The 19,958-nt window shown below is 46.3% G+C and overlaps 1 protein-coding gene across 3 annotated transcripts in view; it reads right to left on the bottom strand.

Annotated features, from left to right (window-relative positions):
- Positions 1-19,958, bottom strand: part of LOC143215395 (zinc finger protein castor homolog 1) — a 115,780-nt gene that overhangs the window by 66,163 nt on the left and 29,659 nt on the right. For all 3 annotated transcript variants that reach the window (XM_076437505.1, XM_076437503.1, XM_076437504.1), the window contains 2 exons: positions 1,654-1,721; positions 761-1,203 (listed from right to left, as the gene is read on the bottom strand). In XM_076437505.1, the coding sequence (XP_076293620.1) occupies positions 761-1,203; positions 1,654-1,684 (474 nt within the window). In that variant the 5' untranslated portion in view covers positions 1,685-1,721. The remainder of the gene's footprint in view (positions 1-760; positions 1,204-1,653; positions 1,722-19,958) is intronic.

Here is a 19,958-nt window from a genome sequence, read left to right as displayed (position 1 = left end):
ATTGACAATTGAAATTGAAATTATCTGAAGTAAACGCTGCAACGCGATATACAATCAATTACAATCTCGGACATTAGTAACATTTTACTATAACTCTTCAACCATAAGAGATATCAGGACAAAATTTCCACTAAAATTCATTAAAAAATTATTCCTACCTACTGATAATTATCGTAATAAATATATTTTTGTGGTCATTTCCTAATAAACCCTTAAAATTTTGTTGTCTTAAAATAAAAGTATAAATTGTTCATTTGTTACTTATTTAGTAGTTTTTAGATCATTTAAATCGCCGATGTCTTTGCTTATAAATTTCACTGTATTTCTTGAAATATTCATAATATGAAGAATAAATATTGAGTAGAAACGAATAAATTTTTTGAGTACTATTATGTTTTCACTATAAGCTCCTAGAAACTCATTTTCCTCGGTTTGCTAGTTCCGTTAAAAATGTTAACGCTTTATTTATTAATATTGACATGATCAATTCATTAAATTCATGTTCAATATTATGTAATAAATAAAGATTTATATATATATCATAATTCATGTTCAATATTAATAAATAAAGATTTGTTAATATTGACACGTTCAATTCTCTAAATTCTCCAACAATTTCGAGTTTCTTCTACTCAATTTTACTATGAAAACATAAAGATCCGCAGTCTAACTAATGAGCCTCGTCTCACTGTGCACGAGGACATTAACGTTATCCATCGAAGACGGAAGAAACGTCGGAATCAGGGCAACGTCAGGTTACCTCAGTGCCAGGTGAGTAGAGTTTCTGCGACCTCAGCTGCTCGAGGATGAACTTGTGCCTGAGCGAGTCCCCGCTGTCATCGTCAGCCTCGAATGACGGCGGCCTGGTGGACACAGACAGGTCCATGGGGCTGACCTCGTTATTGTTCAGTCTTTGCTTGGACCTATCATCCGCGGGCAGCAACAACGTTTTCCTCTCGTATTCGAGGACCTCGTTGGAGCTTTCCTCCATGGTCTCGAGTTCCTCGTCGTCTTTATCAGACTCATCGGACACCTCGACCATCCGGCTGCTTATTGGCTTGAAGTTCTTCCGTTTGTTCCTCGGTTTCTGGATACTCGTGATCTGCAGCTGGCTCTGGCTTTCATATTGGGAGTCGCTGTCCTGGTCGGCGGTGCCCCGCCGGGTCGTCGCGTAGTTGTACACCGAGTCGGAAAGCATCTCCGCTAATGGAAAGGAGAAGACCATGGTCAGAGAGATCTACCGGGTTAGTGTTAACTATTTGGGGCAGTATAAAAATGGTTCCCAGATGATTTCGGGTCTGCGAGAAGGTGTGAAATCAAATTTTTGAGTTTTTTCAACGCGCAGACTAGGTCGGCCGAGTTAGGGCACCATTGTGAGAGCACCGTTGACTGGGATTGATGGATTCTCAGCCGGCTGTTGCGCAACCCGAAGGCCGCTCGCTTCCCGCGAATCAAATTTTAACATTAATTAGAATTCAGCCGAGGCGCACGTTAATTGAACGTTCTCGGAATCGTTAGAGTACTCGCGCCGGCTATTAGGATTCGGTAAAATGGAGGGAATATACACGTGATCGAAAGCAACTGGCCTAGAGCTCTCGCTTGAGCAATTGCCGGTTGGAAAGCGTGTGGTTTAAGACGAGGGAAGTTTCTTACTGGGGCCATACGGGCTGGTTACCGCGGACATCTCGATACTCTTGAGCTGGCCGACTCTTCAATGCATTCTGGAACAAGAGAGAAAAACAACATCAGCGTGATCCGAGTAACAAACGATTTTACTAAAATATAATCGCATTCACTCAAGGGATTTTCAACGGGGCTTTTCGAGGTTGGTCACTGTTTCTAGGGGTTCTCATTAGAAGAGGTGACCAGGGGCCTACTTCCTGGGCCCCGGGGTTCGCCGAGAAACGAATTGTCCCTCGTTTCGCGTTATCGCGGGCCCGTCTACTCGGCTGACCGAGCAGCGCTCGTATATCAGCGTAGCTTTGTTACGACGACGTGCCTTTGTTTTCGCCTTGTTCTCGCGTCTCGTTCCAGTAGTGGCGCAAACCGTGGACGGTTCTCGCTCGTTCGGCAGCGTGACGGGCCCGTCCGGGGGTTTCGCTGAACTTGCCGTAACCCACTTTCGCACTGACACAGAAATAGATAACCCCGGAGGATTTCTTTCCCCGTTCCGGTGCGCGGCTCAGCTGTTCGGGGAACCGCGATTTTTCTACGACGATCGCTCTCCGGTCAACCTAGGGGATCGCCTGGGCAAGCCGGGCCTGGAAAATCGTATTCCATAACGGGGCCAGGTCTGAAGAAGCTGTCAGGTCCTTCGGAAAGTCTTCTCAGGGAAAAATGAAAGCCAATTTTTTACCATTTCCATGATCTTTTGCAAATTCTACCAGTTGTCAAGATGACCACGATTTTGCGATTTAAAATAAGGATGGATAATTAACTAAATTGCGGATCTTCACGCAAAATAAAAAATGTTTGCATTGATTGCGAGACACAGGAGCGAGATAGAAATTTCTCACTTCTTTTAATTTTCTGAACAAGCTGAAACCCGTACGCTGATGTCTTTGAATCTTTTTAATATTCACTGAAAGAAGACTGAGATCTAGCAGGCTACAAAAAAGCTAACCATCATTAGTCAGCGGCTAATGGAAACTGCTAGACGCAGTCACGGCAGTCGACAGAAATGGGAAATACGGTTTCGGTCGAGGTTCAAGGAAACTGTCAGAGCTCTCTGAAACGGAAGTGATCGTTTCGACGCGACGTGGCGGAGCGATGGAATTTCGAAGGGACATCGAGGGGAAAATGACTTCTTGCCGCGAGTGAACCGGTGCGTGGCCATATTGGTCGGGTGGCCTTAATGGGCCAGTTTTAGTGCGGAAATAAATAACCGATAATGAACCGGACAAAAACGGAACTAACGATTCCGAAGGCCGAATTAGGCGGCGTGTTTCGGATGCCTCGCTCCAAGTTATCCAAATCGATTCGAGGACGGAGAGGGATAGAAGGAAGCTGCCGTGGCTCCTTTGGTCGACGAGCGATGATTCGAGCAATCAACAGCCCGAAATAAATGACTGCTGATGAGCCCCGACGGGACGGAAAGAAACGAAAAGTTTCGGGGTCTTAAGTAGATTCCTCGGGGCGGTACGACACTGGTTCCGGACGTTCAACTGTTTCGGAACGTGGTTGTTCGTGTACGAAGCGACATCGTTCGCTTTTCCATTCATGTTTTTTTCAGAGGTACGCTACCGGACAAGTCACGCGGCATTAGCGGCTCCCTGCAACACTGATTAATTAGCCTACCCGGAAGGTAAATAGCCGGTCATTAAATTTTCTAGAATTTTAATAACGTGTCGTATCGTTATTAATCTGCCAGGGTTCATTAAGAGATTAACGTTCGTGTACGCCGTTTCCGTGGAAGCAGATTGTATCTCTAATCATTTACGTTTAACTCATTGAAAAGCCGTAACAGGCTCTCCTTTCTCATATTTGTCTTTTACTCCTTCGACACCACCCGAAAATTTTTCCAATTAGACCAATCTTCTGGCGCTTCTCGACGGACACGGATAAAAAGGAGAACCGTAATTAGTGTCGTAAGCATGGCTAACGATTATTAGCACGATCCTAACTGCCTCGCTCAAACGACCGGGACATTCTCGCGGGGCACAGGTAAAAACTTGCCGATCTGCTGGCAAATTTAAGGCGTCGATGTGCCAGTCGACTTTTCAAATGGTGGCTATCAATTTGTAGAACTTCGCCGTTCCTCTGTTACAAGAATTTCCTTACTAATCGTTCATCCGTTTCCACACATAAACCGGTCCACTTAAAATTTTTCGATCCCACACATTTCTCACTTTACAATTTTAACATTGTCAGCATTGTCAAATTCAACGATACGAGAACCTCATTGTCCTCAATTTCCGCGAAAAAAATTCGCAAATCCAATTATCTACAGAACAACAACCAAGCTTGAACAATAATCACCGAGTCTCTCACATAGGTCTCACCAAAATCCTGTTTCCCATCTTTTCCAACTGTAAAAATCCTTCCAGACTCTCTAGCATCCGAACCTGGACTATCACGCCGAAGTCAAGGAGAGGTCATGGGATCCTGGGAGTCGCGAGGAGTTAGCAGGATCGATTAGCCGGTGGAGTGGGCAAAGAAGAACGGGAAGAGAGACGATCAAGAAAGGGAGAAGAGAGAAAGAGAGAGAGAGAGGGGAGGGAGGGAGGTAGGGTTGACAAGTCGACAGGACTCGGCAGCTCGGAGAGCCTAGGTTCCGCAGAATTTCCCTAGGCGGTTGTCGCCGGAAGTGGAACGCGATTGGGCCTCGTGGCACTAGGCGGGCCACGTGGCCCTCGATCAGGACACGTGAGTAGACCCTCCTCGAACGTGGGGATGCACACCAGTGGACGATAGCGGAGTTTTTTTGCCGGGCTCTCTGTACACAGAAGGGATAATTAACATCTGTTACAGTACGCGGGCCGAGCCGGGCCGCCCCGTTTCACCCCCACCATCGTCCACGGGGCGGACCTTGAATACATTATCACCCTGTTTGCACATGAACGTGCACCGTGCACCGGCCCGGTCGAATCCGAGTGCAGAAGATCGACCCTGAACAATGGGAGAGTAGTCTCTCTCTTTGTTGCCCGGCACACACCGTGGCCGAGGACTTCTGCTTTTGGCCAGGCGAGTCTCTACAAGCTTGTTTTCTCGGGAAGCTTCTTCTTCTTCTTTGGCACTGGCGCGCGAGCACCGAGATGAAAAATTCAATCTGTGTTGCCGCTGATTGCCGCGCGCGAACCGACTCAGGAATTCATTTTTGCGACCCGAGCCGATGCGTTTACCGAGAACGCCTCTCCGCTGGTGACAGCGGTCCTTCCGTCCAACGCATTTGCGTGATAATACGCTTCTGGACGGGTCTTTCGGTTTTCTTGCTGCAGCAGCTCCATTTGGAATTGAAATCGACGCGGAATTTTTGGGGATGCGGTTTGCGCAACCGCGATTGGTCCTTTTTCTGTGGTTTTCAGTGGAGGTTGTTCGAGGTGGGTTTGATTTAGAATCTCGCCAACATCCCCAATGCAATTTTCATCATCCCACAGTCTATAATATCCAGAGTTCATTTCCACTCTACAGTTCCACGCACGTATAATTCAATGTAACATTAACGAGCAGTCTGCCTGAAAATTTAAACTAATGTAGAATCTCACGAGAATCCTCAATTTTCACGCCTTCCCTCGTCGATCGAGAGTCTATCCAGGAATTAATTTTTCCAGTATCCTACACAACTAATTGCTCCGATTCGTTCTCCTATAAAATTAATGACGGTCTTCCTGTGAATTTCCATTTATATAGAATCCCTCGAGCACTACGCGTGTCCGGCAAGTCCCGTAGAGCAGCTAGTCCGAGGAAAACGTCTCAATTTTCCCTGTTCAGTCGTTCCTTTTTCAGCGACTGAATTCATCATCGCCGAGCCGTGTCGAAGGGAGACGGTTTTTCTAATCGTCGTCCAGCTCTCTCTCTCTCTCTCTCTCGTTCTTCCTGCCGTTCGAATTGAATCATTAGGAGCGTCGCTTTTTACAGGTTTCGAATAATAGCCCGAAGAATCCCAAGGTTTCGCCGTCCCCGGCTAGTTTCCGCGGCCGTTCGCTTCTGTGCACTCGTTCCGTCTTTATTCTCGGTAAGTTCGAGACCGGCGCCCCAAGAATCTAGGCCAGCCAGCCCGGGAATCTCTCTTTTTCTCGAATCCGCGGCAGGAAAGAAACTAACCCCTTTTGCTGAGGGAACCGAGCCAGGGACTAGGATAGATCGGGGAAACCTGGTACCCGACCGGACATTCCTCGGAATCTCTGACGATCCTCTTTTCCACCTCTCGATCACGACTCAGCACCAATTTCCTGCTATTAAACGACTTTCTAGAAAATGCCAGTTTTCCAGTGAACTCATTCTGTTAACCCCTTGCCGCAATTTAACGAGCCAGACTCATAATAAAAATGTTAAAAAATACGAATGCTGTGTGTTTCATTAAAGAATGAGATCAAATTTCATTCGTTTGTAATCAATATTTAAGCGTTAAGATAAATGTAGCTTCTGAAGTGTCTTCTACGACATTTTTGGGGAGAAAGAAAACTATTGTAACTGTGAAGAAAATGGTACGGCAAGGGGTTAATACGTTATTGGTGATATCAATGCACTGATATTAATTGGAGACTCGTTTTCTGTGTGGATAATATTTCTGCGTATCCAGAATGAGTTGAAAGGCTGACTTTGAAAGACGAACCTATTCGGCTCGTTTCGTGTAATGCGCGATTGTTATGAGCTTGATAATGGACGTAGCTGAACGTGCTCTGCCAGGTATTCTTTTATCGAAGAGTGGCGAGGCCATTTCTAGCTTTACACAATGACGCGATCCCAGGAATTACTGTCCTCGTTCGTGTGTAACACACCTAACGACCCACAACAAATTTTAAAAAGTAAAAATCTGACATTCGATCCTCATGCAATGTTCCTCTGCAGATTCCAGGTCTCCAGTAATTTAGAAAAATACTTGACACTCTCCAAACTCGAACAATCATCTTCAAAAAATTGTCGCAACCAGAGAAACCACAGAGGACCCAGTTTCGAGGAACAGATCCTTCCTGGATCGGATCCTGGATTTCCAGGATCCAGAGCAGATGCCTCGATCAGCGAAGAAGCGAATGAAAATCAAACGAAGGATTCTAGGGCGTTCCCTTGTCCCAGGAAGCGTGGAAGGGTCAACGTTCCGGGACAAAAGGATCATTAAGAAGGAGAAACGATCGGGCTCGGATTCTGGCAACGCGTTCGAACCCCGAAGAGACAGCAGTTGGTCCGTGAGAGGCTGCGCCACTCGACATAGCTCGACGCTGATGCCGATACCAGAAGCGGGAAAACAAAAAAGCAGGCGACGTAACGCGTTCGCCTGGCTCTCTTTCTCGCTCTTTCCCGTCCGTTCTGTTCGTCAAACACTTGAATGTAATGTTGCCAGGCCTGGGGGCTGCTGGGGCCTCGTGTGGCTGTTCAAGTGTCTGCCGGAATACCGGCGGATTATTCAAATTCGCCAGCCCGAGAGAATATATGTACACGTTCCTCGAGATACGAAAGGTTTCTCCGCTAAAGAGCCTTTTCGAGACATTTTCGGGTTTGTCCGGTGATTGAGAAATTGTTGATTGGCAGCAGAGATCGTTCTTCCAGTCCTCTGGATCTTTATGCAAAATAAAAAATGTTTGCATTGATTGCCAAACACAGGAGCCATACAAAAATTTTATTCTTCTTTTAATTATCTTATTAAGGTAAAACTAATGCAGTTCTATATCTCTTGTCTTTTTGTCCAGCTACTTGACGACTACCTAGTCGTTCTCTTCGCTGTTAGCGCACCATAGTTGGTTTAATCGTTACGGTATCTTGATACCGAAGTTCAGGCGTTAGTCCGCGTTTGCATCCGTTTTATGTTTACGTGACATATCGATACTTAACACTTCACCCACCGGAAGCCTATTAATAGGATTTTCAATAACTGTGCTGCACCAAATGAAAGCATAGAAATTTTCTTTTACATTGCAATCTTAAATGGAACTATTAGATGACGTTATTAAGAGTGACTTGTTAGCTCACAATGAAAATTGCTGTTGCTATTGAAGGTTTCATTAAAAAGTGTTTAGCCATGTACTGTAGATTTTTCAAAATTATGCAATAATCGCCGGTCGGTAATGTATTAATAAAGCATTACACGTGGTGAATGAATGTGGGAGTAGACTAAATCATCCCCTTCATAAGCAATAAAGTTCTCAAAAAATATTGAAAAGAATTAAGAAAGTCTCACGGGGCCACCAAAAGTCCAAGAGGAGAACCATGATTATAAAACAGCTCTCCCACTACTCATGGCAACTTCGAAACCACTACGCAAACACTTGTGAATCTCGAAAACAGGGAATTCCAGCCCGATTCTGAAGATTCGAAGCTATTTGCTCAAGGCAGCTAGAACTCTCCGGTTTAAAGAATCCCGGAGACATTCTCCTGTATCGAGAAACGTTTCGTGGGTCCTCTCGAACCAGCCTAGAATGATCAAAAGCAGCTCTGAAAGTGCACGGTTATCTCACACCGTTCCTGAAGTCACTGTACCGTCGACTCGTCGCCCGCTCAAAGCTACCATATCGCTAAACTGCTGACATCAATCATCTCTCCATTACCGGGCCGCGTTCAAACGGTATTCAAAGCTGTCTGAACACCGTCAGCCGCTGTCTCTACGAGGTGGACAGGCTCGAGGCAAGTGCAACACTCTCCCCCGCGAAAATCTTCCGAGAGATGCATCGAGATGCAGCGAGACGCGCCGAGATATGCATAGCCGATGCGCGTCGAGTTATGCATTCTTGTGGAAAGAGGAGAACACCACTGATTAACGATTCGATCGGCGCTTGTAGATGTGTAGATTTCATCGGGAACACATCTTTCCTTTTCGTAGCGAGTTCGATTTTTGTTGGACTAGACTGCGAATTTTTGATGCACGTATGACCAAAACGAGGAGGTGTAATTTCAAATAGCAGAAATAGAAAAATTAAACATAACAGGGAAGAAAATAAATTTCTATTGCACTCCAGTTCGTTACAATTCTATTAGAAATTTTTATTTCGCATCCACGTCACGCCATTTCCATAATAACTTATTGATTTACATTTCACCAAGCTAATTTCTCCATAAATGCATAAAAATCCGCAGTCTAGTGATGACCAGCAGGAGTTACATTTTCTTCTTCGTCTTTTCATTGGATTATCGAGAATGATTGTGTAATAAACATTTTTCTGAACACCTAGAACCCTTCTTACAATGCAGACAATGTATCCGAAACATTATTTACCTGAAAAATCGACGTCCCGCGCGAGAAATGATTTCCGAAAAGCATTCGCCCGATAGCGCACACGTATGCATGTCCGACAACTTTTCCCCGGCGATCCTCGAAAGCCAAATATTGGCGGCAAACATCGTTCCTGCCGTCCGCGGAATTTATTTGCACGCCGCTCGACCGTTAAACGTTCTCCACTTGTCGTGCGCCCCGGACGAAAGCGCTGGAACAAGAGGAACGGACCCGGTGTATGCGGGAGGAAGAGAAAGAGGAGAAGGAGGTTGAGGGAACGCGCGAAACACCGGAGAAAGAGCGAGAGAGAGAGAGAGAGAGAGTGTGAGAAGGAGGGAACAGGCAACAGCGGGGGGAACAGGGAATTTTATTTCCGCTCACATTAATTTCAACGGCGCAGAAGACGGTCGCCACAAGGCGCAGCTTGAAATTACGAATATTATGACTTCAACCAGTTCTCAGAAATCTATGTTTTTCATTCTTTAATCTCGGGCCCCTCTCGTGTTTCACACCATATCTTATGAACACACACTTATGGCTCCCTCTTTCTAGTTCCTGGCTCACGATCCTAGCCGCCTCGCGTTGCAACCGCCTGCAGAATGCACCTCCCGATAGCCACCGCCGCCGCCGCATTTCCACCCTCGGCCCCCCCGATTCAAGAGTTTATGGTGTCTATCAGTTTATTTTTAACGAGACGAACGCTCTCGTTGAAATTAACTCGGGAATTAATCGCGCGACGAATACGTGTCCGTTTTTAAATAATAGCAAGGGAGTAGGCTCGTTAGTTAGACTTTTCGATGATGCAAATTACGCCTAGTAAAAATTAGGAGTTTGAGGGCGACTTAATACTTTATCTAGCGCTTTTGACTACCGAAAAATCCCACCGTTTGCATGATCGCAATCCTGGAAACAGGACTACCCCCTTAAGAAACATTTGCTAATTTCAATGTTGAACCTCTTAAATGATTCTTAAAAACGTTTTGCATTGATTATGGAAAGCAGGAATAATATAAAAATTTATTTGATCCCTTAACGACTTTGTAACGTTAAAAACAACATTACAGCATTCTTGAATTTTTAAAATCCTTTCCCGTTTTATATTTCACCGAACCAATTTCTTCATGAATGCATAAAGATCCGCAGTTCTAATGATTGTGAAAGTGACGATAGGAATCGAGAGGAAGGTCCTTGGACCCAGGAGCCGCGTCCTCGCGCATTAAAATCTTCCGAACGCAATATTCCGCCCCTTCCCGCTCGTTACCAGCAATATGGCCCCCTTTTTAGTGAAAGCAACCCCGAATCGAGCGAGGCGCAGACCAGTCCGTGCCACTATAAATCTCGGAAGTTTTAATGCCTCGCAGCCTGCATACTCTTTTCCCTCTACATATCCCCATCGGGGGCCGCTCGTCACCGAAACACCACCCTGTGCCCCCCCCCTCCCTCTTTCTCCTAAGCACGGTACCCCCTTATTCGATCCACGAATATCCATCCGTGTGTCCCCATCCACCCCTTCCGCCGTATTTGCATACGCGCATAATAGCGGACGCAGAGTGAGAGAGAGGGAGAGAGAGAGAGGTAGCTACCCCCTTTACTATTAATTTTATAAAATCATTCCGGCCCGCTTTCTCTGCCCCGTTCCATCTTCTTGCCGTCGCTCCTCTCTTTTTTTCTTTTTTTATTATTCTCTGATCCTACTCGTGGGCAAAGTACCCCGGGGACCCTCGCCCCGGCTTATTTAAATAACGGATTTTCGAAATCTCGTTTTCGACGGGGTCGCGACGGCTGCGAGACCACGTGCGGCCATGGTTAGACACGGAAATTTTCCGTTCCGTGGGACCGTCGTCTTTGATACCCCAATTCGACTGTGGAACCCCCCTTTTGTTCAAACAACCCGGTTTTTATTTACTGGAAAAATTACGCGGCCCACAACGTTTCACCGTGAATTTTAGTACAATTTTAATGACTGAAAATGGACAATTTGTCTGCAATTTTTGCAGAGTAAATCAACGGTAAAGCTAGAATAATCGAAGAAAATATCTTGCACGCCGCGCTGGAACAGGGAGGAGCGAAAAAGTTCGATAGAATTTCACAGCCAGGATTGATTTATTCGCCCGAGTTGGATGATTTATGGATCATGGACGGGGAGTACAGCACAGGTTCTAAATTTCTCCGAACGGTTCCAAGTTTCCTCGCTCACGAGAGCGTCGTCGCGTCGGTCAGAAAAATCGATCCGCTCGTGGGCCGTCCAAGAGGAAGCGTCCTCTGTCAGCACGTCTGTCCGCGGACAGGAGGACTCGATTAATTACTCGGCGCACGCTCGTTAATTAGCCTTGGAGGTTGCCAACGTGCATCTCCCCGTAGGAGTCGAATCAACAGCCACGACAACGCCTCAATTAAACATAACCGATCCCGAGAAAGATAAGCGGGTTTCGCTTTGTGTGGTTTCGTGAACGGATTAAAAAAAACGAATTAAACTTCAAACCTCCCGAAAGATTTCACGCTGCGTTGTCTACTTCGATCTCATTAGTAGGTGATCGTCTGACGATCGGAGAAAGTGCCTTTGGAGATTCATTTCCGTCTAGCGAATAGCAAGAATTCTTTTACCGAGACATTTTTACAGTTTGTTGTTAAAATATCTCGGTCTCAGTCTACGAGGAAGACTTTGTACCTACCAAACAAACCTTCTGCTTTCGCTCTATCATACTACGAAAGCAGAAGCTGGCAAGTTTGCAATTACCCATTCAGAAGTTGCAAACAACGTTAATTACTTCCATAAATCGTCACTTGGTAAAAAGAAGATTTCTATCCAGAAAAAGCAAACGAGAGAAATAAATTGGAATCCTCTTAGGCACGCGATCTTGAAAAAGGAGGATTCCCAGGCCCCATTCGAACAATCATAGGATCCTCTAAAAAATAAATCGAAGAGAAGGAGCGTCCGTTTTCCCGCGCGAATGGCCAGGCCCCATTAAGACGTTTTAGCGCGTTTCGTGAAACGTAAACGAGAAAAAAAAGGATCGAAAGACGAAGAAAAGGAGGTAGAGGAGAAGAAGAAGAAGAAGAAGAAGGCTGGACCCAGTGGGTCTACTTAGAGCCGATAGAGGCGGCCTAACTACCGTAACCGTATCCAGGTCTAAATAGTTGGAGTTACGCTAAGTAGCCCTAACCAGATTAGTAAGTCGTTGCGTGCTCTATTTTTAACGGCGCACCGCCGCCGGCATTCGAGGCGTTTTACGTGGAACACAACCGAGAGAGCCCAGGATGCTTCGAAACAGAGGGAAAGAGGTTAGATAAAAAGCGGTAGACAAAAGGAGGACAGCGGCTGCGCACACGGGGGGGAAGAGCTTTATCCTAATCCCCGTAAACGAGACACGTCCTTCTCGAAACGTTGCCCTTCTTTCCTGAAACCCCCTCTCGACCACCCTCACCCTTCTTAGCTCTTTTGCGAATCTGTTTCGCTATACTCTGACGGGTTTTGATCGAACACGGCCATTTGCATAGAGATTACTCTCGTGAGGATACTGGGGAGCTGATTGGGTTGCACTTTCGACAATGCACTTTACCGTTTTTAGGTTATCTTCATTTTCTGTTTCTTTTCTTCGGTTTCCGAGGACTCTGCTGGACGTCAAGCTAGGCTCAAGGGGGTAGTCTCTATAATGGAAAGATGGGGTTTTAAAAGATCTACGAGGCGTGATTTGCGTTATTAGCTATTTTCGTAAAGCTGCAACATGCTGCCGAATAATGCAAATTGCTACTACTTGATCGCTGCACGAAAAATAAATGAAGGCCCGTCGTCCGAAGCGCGAAGAATTTCCGCAGAAGAAGAAATCCCGAGTCCCCGATAAAACTGGCAGTAAAATAAATTCCTTGCGCGAGTGACGCGCAATAATTTGGAATGCCGTCGTCCCGCTGAACATTACGGCGTGAAGAACGTGGAACCGGTAAAAATATAATCGCAGACGCGGAATCAACGAGGAACATTGTAGCCGCACGCTCTCGAGGAATAATCGTCGAGATTTGACTAATCTCGGGAAGGGCGACGCAGAAGGGATCAAGCCAGCGGGATACGGTCTGATCGAGGGAGAAACGCGAGAGGTATCTCGCGTTCCCATCTTTCCATGTTTCATTGGCGTTCATCAGCCTCGAACACCAATTAGAGGCAGCCTGTAAACGTTACACTTGCCAAGCGAAACGATTGGCGCTTCCAGCGGGGTCTCTTTTTATGGACGAAACGTCTCTCCTCCGGTGGAAGAAACGCCGCCGTACAGGCTGAATGCTCGCTTTCTTCGGCAACCGGCAACACGATCGTTTCTACTCGCGAGAGCACACTCTGGTGTCAGCCCGGCCATATTTCAGCTCCCTTCGTCCCGGGAGCCCGCGATTCCACTGAATTTCCTTCAAGCGACGGGACTCGCGACTTTGTACTCGTAAACGACCAGAAACCTTACCGGGAAACGCTTCGAATAAATTCTACACCGGGATTTTTCTCACCACTTTTACTGCCATCGTGAATGCTGCCAACACGGTAGTGCCTCGTTACTTGTCTCGCGATTTATTGGGAATTCGGTCTGCCTTATTCGTCCCGCTCGGAATTGCGGTTCCAATTCCTCATTAATTTTATTTAAGGAGATTTCAGTTCAAAGTTTCCTCTGTTACCCAGGCAGTACCGTGGTTTCAGTTTTCAGTTAAATTTAACTGGTGGAAGAGTTGGTTCTTTCACAGTACTGCTTCGTTAGTGATTCATTTCGGAAGACAGCGAAGATTTTATAGCAGTACAGTAGTCGGCACTTTCGAATCACCATTTAGCTAATTTTATTTAAGGAGATTTTAGTTCAGTTTTTCTCTGTTACCGAGGCAGTACCGTGGTTTCGGTTTTCAGCTAAATTTAATTGATGGAAGAGTTGGTTCTTTCACAATACTGCTTCGTTAGTGGTTCATTTCGGAAGACAGCGAAGTTTTTAAAGCAGTACTAATGTTATTTAAGGAGATTTCGGTACGAAGCCCGGTCCGTTACCGAGGCAGTACCGCAGTTTCGGTTTTCAGCTAAATTTAACTGGTGGAAGAGTTGGTTTTTTCACAGTACTGCTTCGTTAGAGGTTCGTTTCGGAAGACAGCGAAGATTTTAATGCAGTACAGCAGTCAGCACCTACGAAGTTCCATTTAGAAAGCAATTACTCGGCGACCAGACTTCTCCTCTCGCCGCCAAGTGGAAAAACAATCGACTACCCGGCGACTCCTGTAGAACAACTCTGTTCCGAGGCTCGAATCCTCGTTTTTACAAGATCGATCGATCGAAGCGTATCGCACGGACCACGGACCAGCAAGCGTCGTGATGTCGACGGACGTCCCAGGAGCTGGTCGTTGCGTTCTTACCGGAGGTTCACGAAGCGGCTGTCAGACCGAGCACCGGCGATATCTCGATGCCTGATTGATTCCTAATAGCGCGACCGGCAAGAAACCAATCGGGATGTGACAGTCGTCCCCGGGTTAATGAATAATGGAAAAATCTGGTCCCTTTTCGGGACCGACCGGATCATCCGGCCCGAGTTTTCTGGATTACGCGGGCCCACGGTCCCGTTAGACCTCCTCCGCCAGCGATTTTTCGTTCGGTTTCTTTCTCCAGCTCCTTGGGAACTGTATTCACGGAATATTGTACCGACACGTGTTTCTCGCTGCCTCTGGGAACTGTCAATTGGTTCGAACAAGCTGAAAATATTAATTTTTGCACATTCTTTCCGTAGGAATTCATTCGATTGCTCAGAAAATGTATAGAATGTTTTTGTTAGAACATTAATTAAAATATTGTTTGCAAATTGTTTGCAAATTGCAATTTTTGTAGACAAATTTGAAGAAACTCGAATCAAATGAAATCTTATTTTCCGCGGTGGTAGCCCTTTTAGAACTGAAATAAATTAAAATCGTACTAAATTTAAGTATTGTATGAGGTATTATACCAATTTCATTTCCATTAAATTTAAAAAATCACAGGGAATGGAAATATTCTAGTATGGAGGAAATGTTTCATTATCGAGTTAAAATAGCTCCGAGTGGAAAAGTTTAATTGTGTGATCGCCTATTTGTACAGTTTGAGTCTAAGTGTCTAATTGTATACATATTTGTAGCACGTGTGGAAATAAGAAGATTTCTTTATGATTTGTATGATAATTGAGAAGACTTCGCACTTCGGCGTGCTTCGAGATCGTTTGATCGATGTTTGTCAGGTGTTTGTTCTTGACGTGGCTCGGTTTTGTAACCGAAGTACATCCCGTCGAACGGAATTATGTAAATGGTTTCGCGAAATCGAAGCCGCCACAGTGTTTGAAGTACAGACGAAATTAATCTTGTAGGATTGATTCAATTTTCTAAATGGGTATTGAAGCTTCAGGTAGAGTGATGGAATATCCTCGGTGTGAATGAGGATCCCGGTACGGTGGTGTTGAAACCACCGCTGCGCGCCGCGTGTATCGTTTCGCAAAGCGAAGCCGATCGTAAGAATGGTGTACTTTATGAAAGGGACGTATTAGAATCTCAATTGAGTCTTGGAATCGGAGAAGACGTTCCGAAGGATGAGCCTCCTCTTCTCTTGTCTCTCGGATTTCTTTCGAGAGCCAATCCATTTCGCATGATCGATCCTGACGACGTTTCTCGACGGAACGCGCGCGATAAACCTTGGAACACGATAGTAACTCGAAAATTAGCTATTATACTTTATATCTGCGCGATGACATTACAGATGGCGATATGTTTATTTAAATTATATTTTTCATCTTCCAAGCCCTTCTCAATCGCGCAGTTGATACTTTAAACAATTTCTTTCGAGCTCATACTGCTACTTAGAATTCAATATTGAAATTCTACGAGATATTTATTCCATCTCACAGACGCTCAAGTGCAGAAGAACGTCGTTCGATTTTTGAAAAACCTCTGAATTGAGGAGCAATTTTTAAAAACTGTTCAGATAGTCCAGGAACAGTTAAACTTTTAGAGACACTCAAGCGCGAAAGAACCAAGCTGGAGAACAGAAAATGTTTGAAGATCAAATTGTCCAATTTTTTAAAAATGTCTGACCCGAGGAGCACTTTTAAAAAATCATCAAAATCTCGAAAACGTTCAGGAACAGTTAAACTGGCAGAGCGCGACGCTCGAGTGGAAACGTGGCGCGTTCACGGGAGGAAACGCGAGCAAGAAGAGCCGTGGAACGAAAGGGGGGGCCTTCTTTCGGGCCCAGCGTGCTGGAGGGGGTAGTAAGAAGAAATCGAAAGCGCACGGGCCCATCGGCAGGAATTCCCCCGAAACCCGCGCGGCTCTGACATAATGAGACATCGAACTCGACGGTGCGGTGCCGCGCGCTCGGAAGAACCGGGCAAAGAACGTTCAGAAAAACCAGTGGGACCCGTGAGCCTGGTGCATGTCGGTCCTTGGGCCCCTCTCCGAGGCTTCGAAAGCCGCGAAACCGGGGGTCCCGATCGCGATCGAAACGGGGGAAACAAAAGGGAGCCGCGAGATCGCGAGCCACAAAGAGATCGTGAAGATCGTTTTAAAACGGGCAGCACTGAACGGTGAGTGGTGGGGGGATTAGTGAGGCCCCTGGGAGAAATTATGCGAGGAGGCGACGGCGAACCGTAGAAATTCCGCGAAATCCACGCTGGAGTATCCCCGCATAATTCGGGGCCCGGCAAAAAGGGGGAATAACGACGACTTTCGAGATAAAGCGAAAACCCCGTTCCGTTCGGCCGAAATTCCGCGAAATCCGGTAAAAATTGAAAGAGGAGGAACGACGACCCGGACAAAGGACCACGATGTGGAACCAGAGGGAACCAGAGGTGGAAAGAAGGGAATTCGAACAAGATCCTCTTCGTTCGGGAACGCACACTGCCCAACGGGCACACCGCAACGGTGATGTTGCTGCCTCTTCTTCTTCTTCGTCTTTGGCTACGTCGTCTTTTTCTTCGTCGAGCAAGAAGAAGAGATCCTGAGGGAGGGGGAGCCGCGGAATGATGAATCGTTTCTATTAAAATACTTTTTCGACGGGGAATACAGAGTGGGCATCCGGCCTGCGGAGCCGCGACTGGATTTATTTACATATTTTCAATCTGGATTAAGAGGTAGAGCCGATCTCTATAGCTCGAATGGGCTCCGGTCTTTCGTACTCCGATGGGGTTTTCGGGCTTTGATCAACGCTTTCGGAGGTGCACGATTTTTTTCTGGATCTTTACGTATCTGTAAATTATCTTGTGCGAAGGGAGCATGTTGATTCGCTGATATCCAGACTGCGGATTTTACGCGTTTATGGGAAAAACGAGAAGAAACATTAAACATTTCCACAATCGTGTAACCAAGAGCTAAATAAAGGAATTCAATAACCCACTTCACACAATCATGCTATCCCTAATACTCTTTTATTCCGAGAGCTAGAATTATTTTGTTCGTCAACTAGTTCTCCAGCCTCCACCTCCTTTCATCAGAGCCGACCACATGCTACTGTTTACGCCCACCGTACACACTGTCAAGCAGCGCAGCGAAGACATTCGCAATAACAATGAGACGAGGATAGACATCTCTCCGCGTAAAAAGAATCCCGCACGCTAATTAAACCTCGCAGGTGATCAGAAACGTGGCGCACGTAACGACAACACCGTTGAGGTAGCGAGAACTATCCTTGGGGCCTAGGGCGTGAAGACCGCCTAAATTTATTTGAAGCTTTCCCTGACAAATTCGAGGCGCCTCGAAGCCACGGACAGAAACCGAATTCCGTCGCGATGATGGAGACACTTAGCTGACTGTGAACGATGCGAACGCTTGCTCGGCTGTCTGCCGACCGACGTCTCTGTTGAACGATGCTGTAGGTTTCCGGAAAACGTGGAGATCCCCATAAAAATCCTGATCGAATCAATCCGCACAGGAAAGTATTGAGAATTAAAATGGAGCGTTTCCATCGATTCGGTGTGAACGATACGAACGCTTGCTCTCCTGTCTCTTTGATTAACGATACTGTAGATTTCCGGAAAACATGCGAAATTATAATAAAAATCCTGATCGAATCAATCCGCACAGAAAAGTATTGAAAATGAATGTCGGATAGGCTGGGAGAGCCGTCGTTCTGCAAAATGGAGCGTTTCCATCGATTCGATCGGATTTCACCGTGCGCGCAGCACGTCAGGCGGCTGTCAGCGATCGATTTCAGCGGCGACCGGAAGTACTTTCGCCGTTGAAGTGTGGAAAATGAGAGGGAAACGATTCGATCGAGCTCGAAGAGCGCGTTTAACACACCGCACCACCGTCCGCAGCATCGACGTGGGACACCGAAGATCCGTTTAATTGAGATTCGCTTCTTCTGCAGCCTTTTAAGTAGCGGCAATCAGACGGCTGATAGGTATTCCCTGTTTTCTTTGCTATTTGAAGAACTGGTTGCGATCGTTGATTCGATTAACATTTAATTGGAGGTGTCAGCGGGACTTGTCTTTCGATTAACGTCGAAGCTCGTGTAAGAGATTGCGACTTCCTTTGAGCGCAGCTCGGTTCCGTTCACAGATGTGATATCGAGTTGATACGGGCTCTCGGACTTAGATGCTGCGAGACTCGGTGCGATTGAATATTAAACAGCCTTCAATGCAACTATCCGTTCCTTCGAATTTGCTGAATCAACGCGAGAAAGGAGGAACTACAACGCTTTCGCAAGAAGTAGAAAATTGTTTCGAAAGTCATGAACATCGAGATAAAAATATTTGTAGATCATGAAATGGGAATAAAATATTTTTAAAACAGAATATTCATGTCCCGTGTGAGACAGTCGTGTATTTGAATTCTCAACTTGTTCTGTTTGTATTTTCGAGATCTCGAGAGGGCTCGGAGCGGCGACGCCGTAGAGATCGAGCCTCGCGATTCAGAGTGATGCATCGATCCCAGAACGTTGAAGATTTCCGGTCGCCCGAGTATCCCCAATATTTAACACCTCGTTTGCGGTGGCCAAAACACCGGAAACTCACCGGAAGTGCTTTCGCCGGAGGGGCACCAGGGCCCAACGATTTCGCCCCGTTCGCATTAAGATTCGCTTGGCCGGTTGATTAATTGGCCCTCATTAACATCGCGTCGAGCGGCCGCTTCTTGAGTACGCGCATTGTCGCCGCTTGGAAACCGCCAGGCCTGTCCGTGTGCGTGGCAGAACGGCCTGTGGCCTCTTCAGAGCTCATTAAACGTGCTCCAGCATTTGGTGGACAGGAATTAGAGTGGTTCGCCAGACATTCCGCGAGGCTCCCTCGCCCATAATCGATACGCTATTCCGTCCCCTTGGCCACAAAACGCTTCAACATTTTATACAATGAAAAATGACCAAGAAAACATCTTGAAGGATGAACAAATTACAGGATCAACACCTTCCACCAAGGAAGAATTAAAATATCGTGTCTCCCAGAAGGTCTCCGACCTTTTCAACCTATTCTTTTGGCCAGTCATTTAACCTACGAAGATTTGTAGACGCAGGACTGGTAATGGTCCATCAGAAAGTGACAATGTCCCGATGACGAAGGGCACCAACCAGCCCGGGAACGAGCATTCTATTTATATTCTGTGCATCTTTGAAGAATGTCGCTTGAAATCGCGAACGAGCCAGGTTGTCTCTGGGATCCTCGGCCCCGTCTCACCAGGCCACGGAGTGTTTGGCTGGTTGTTTCAATCGAACAACCACGCAAGAGGCGAGAGAGGAGACCGAGGAGATGCTTCTTCGTCTCTCGGGGGATTAACGCCTTGACGTCTACACGTGTTCCAGCGTCATCCGTTCGTGCTTTCCTCCGCCGTGCTGGCTGCGAGCCGATGACGAACGAGCCCCGCTTCGGATTCTGATGCTTCGTTTTACTTGCGCCGGGAAACTCGCCATTTTCTCTTGTCTCGGACTTCCTTCAACGTCTCGTAACCTCCCTCTCGTTTCCCCGACCTCGAGACACCGGCAGACGGTGCTGAGGAAATTGTTCTCCATCGATTGGAATATTCGGTTGCTGGAAAAGTTCTGTCTTATTTTTAAGAAAACATAATTTCCATTATTTCTGGCAACTTGTTGCCATCTTTTAGACAACCTGTCAATTACTGTTTCCCGTAACGACTC

This window comes from Lasioglossum baleicum, chromosome 13, assembly GCF_051020765.1.
Source record: "Lasioglossum baleicum chromosome 13, iyLasBale1, whole genome shotgun sequence".
NCBI classification, from domain to species: domain Eukaryota; kingdom Metazoa; phylum Arthropoda; class Insecta; order Hymenoptera; family Halictidae; genus Lasioglossum; species Lasioglossum baleicum.
This window is presented reverse-complemented; position numbering and strand designations above follow the sequence as displayed.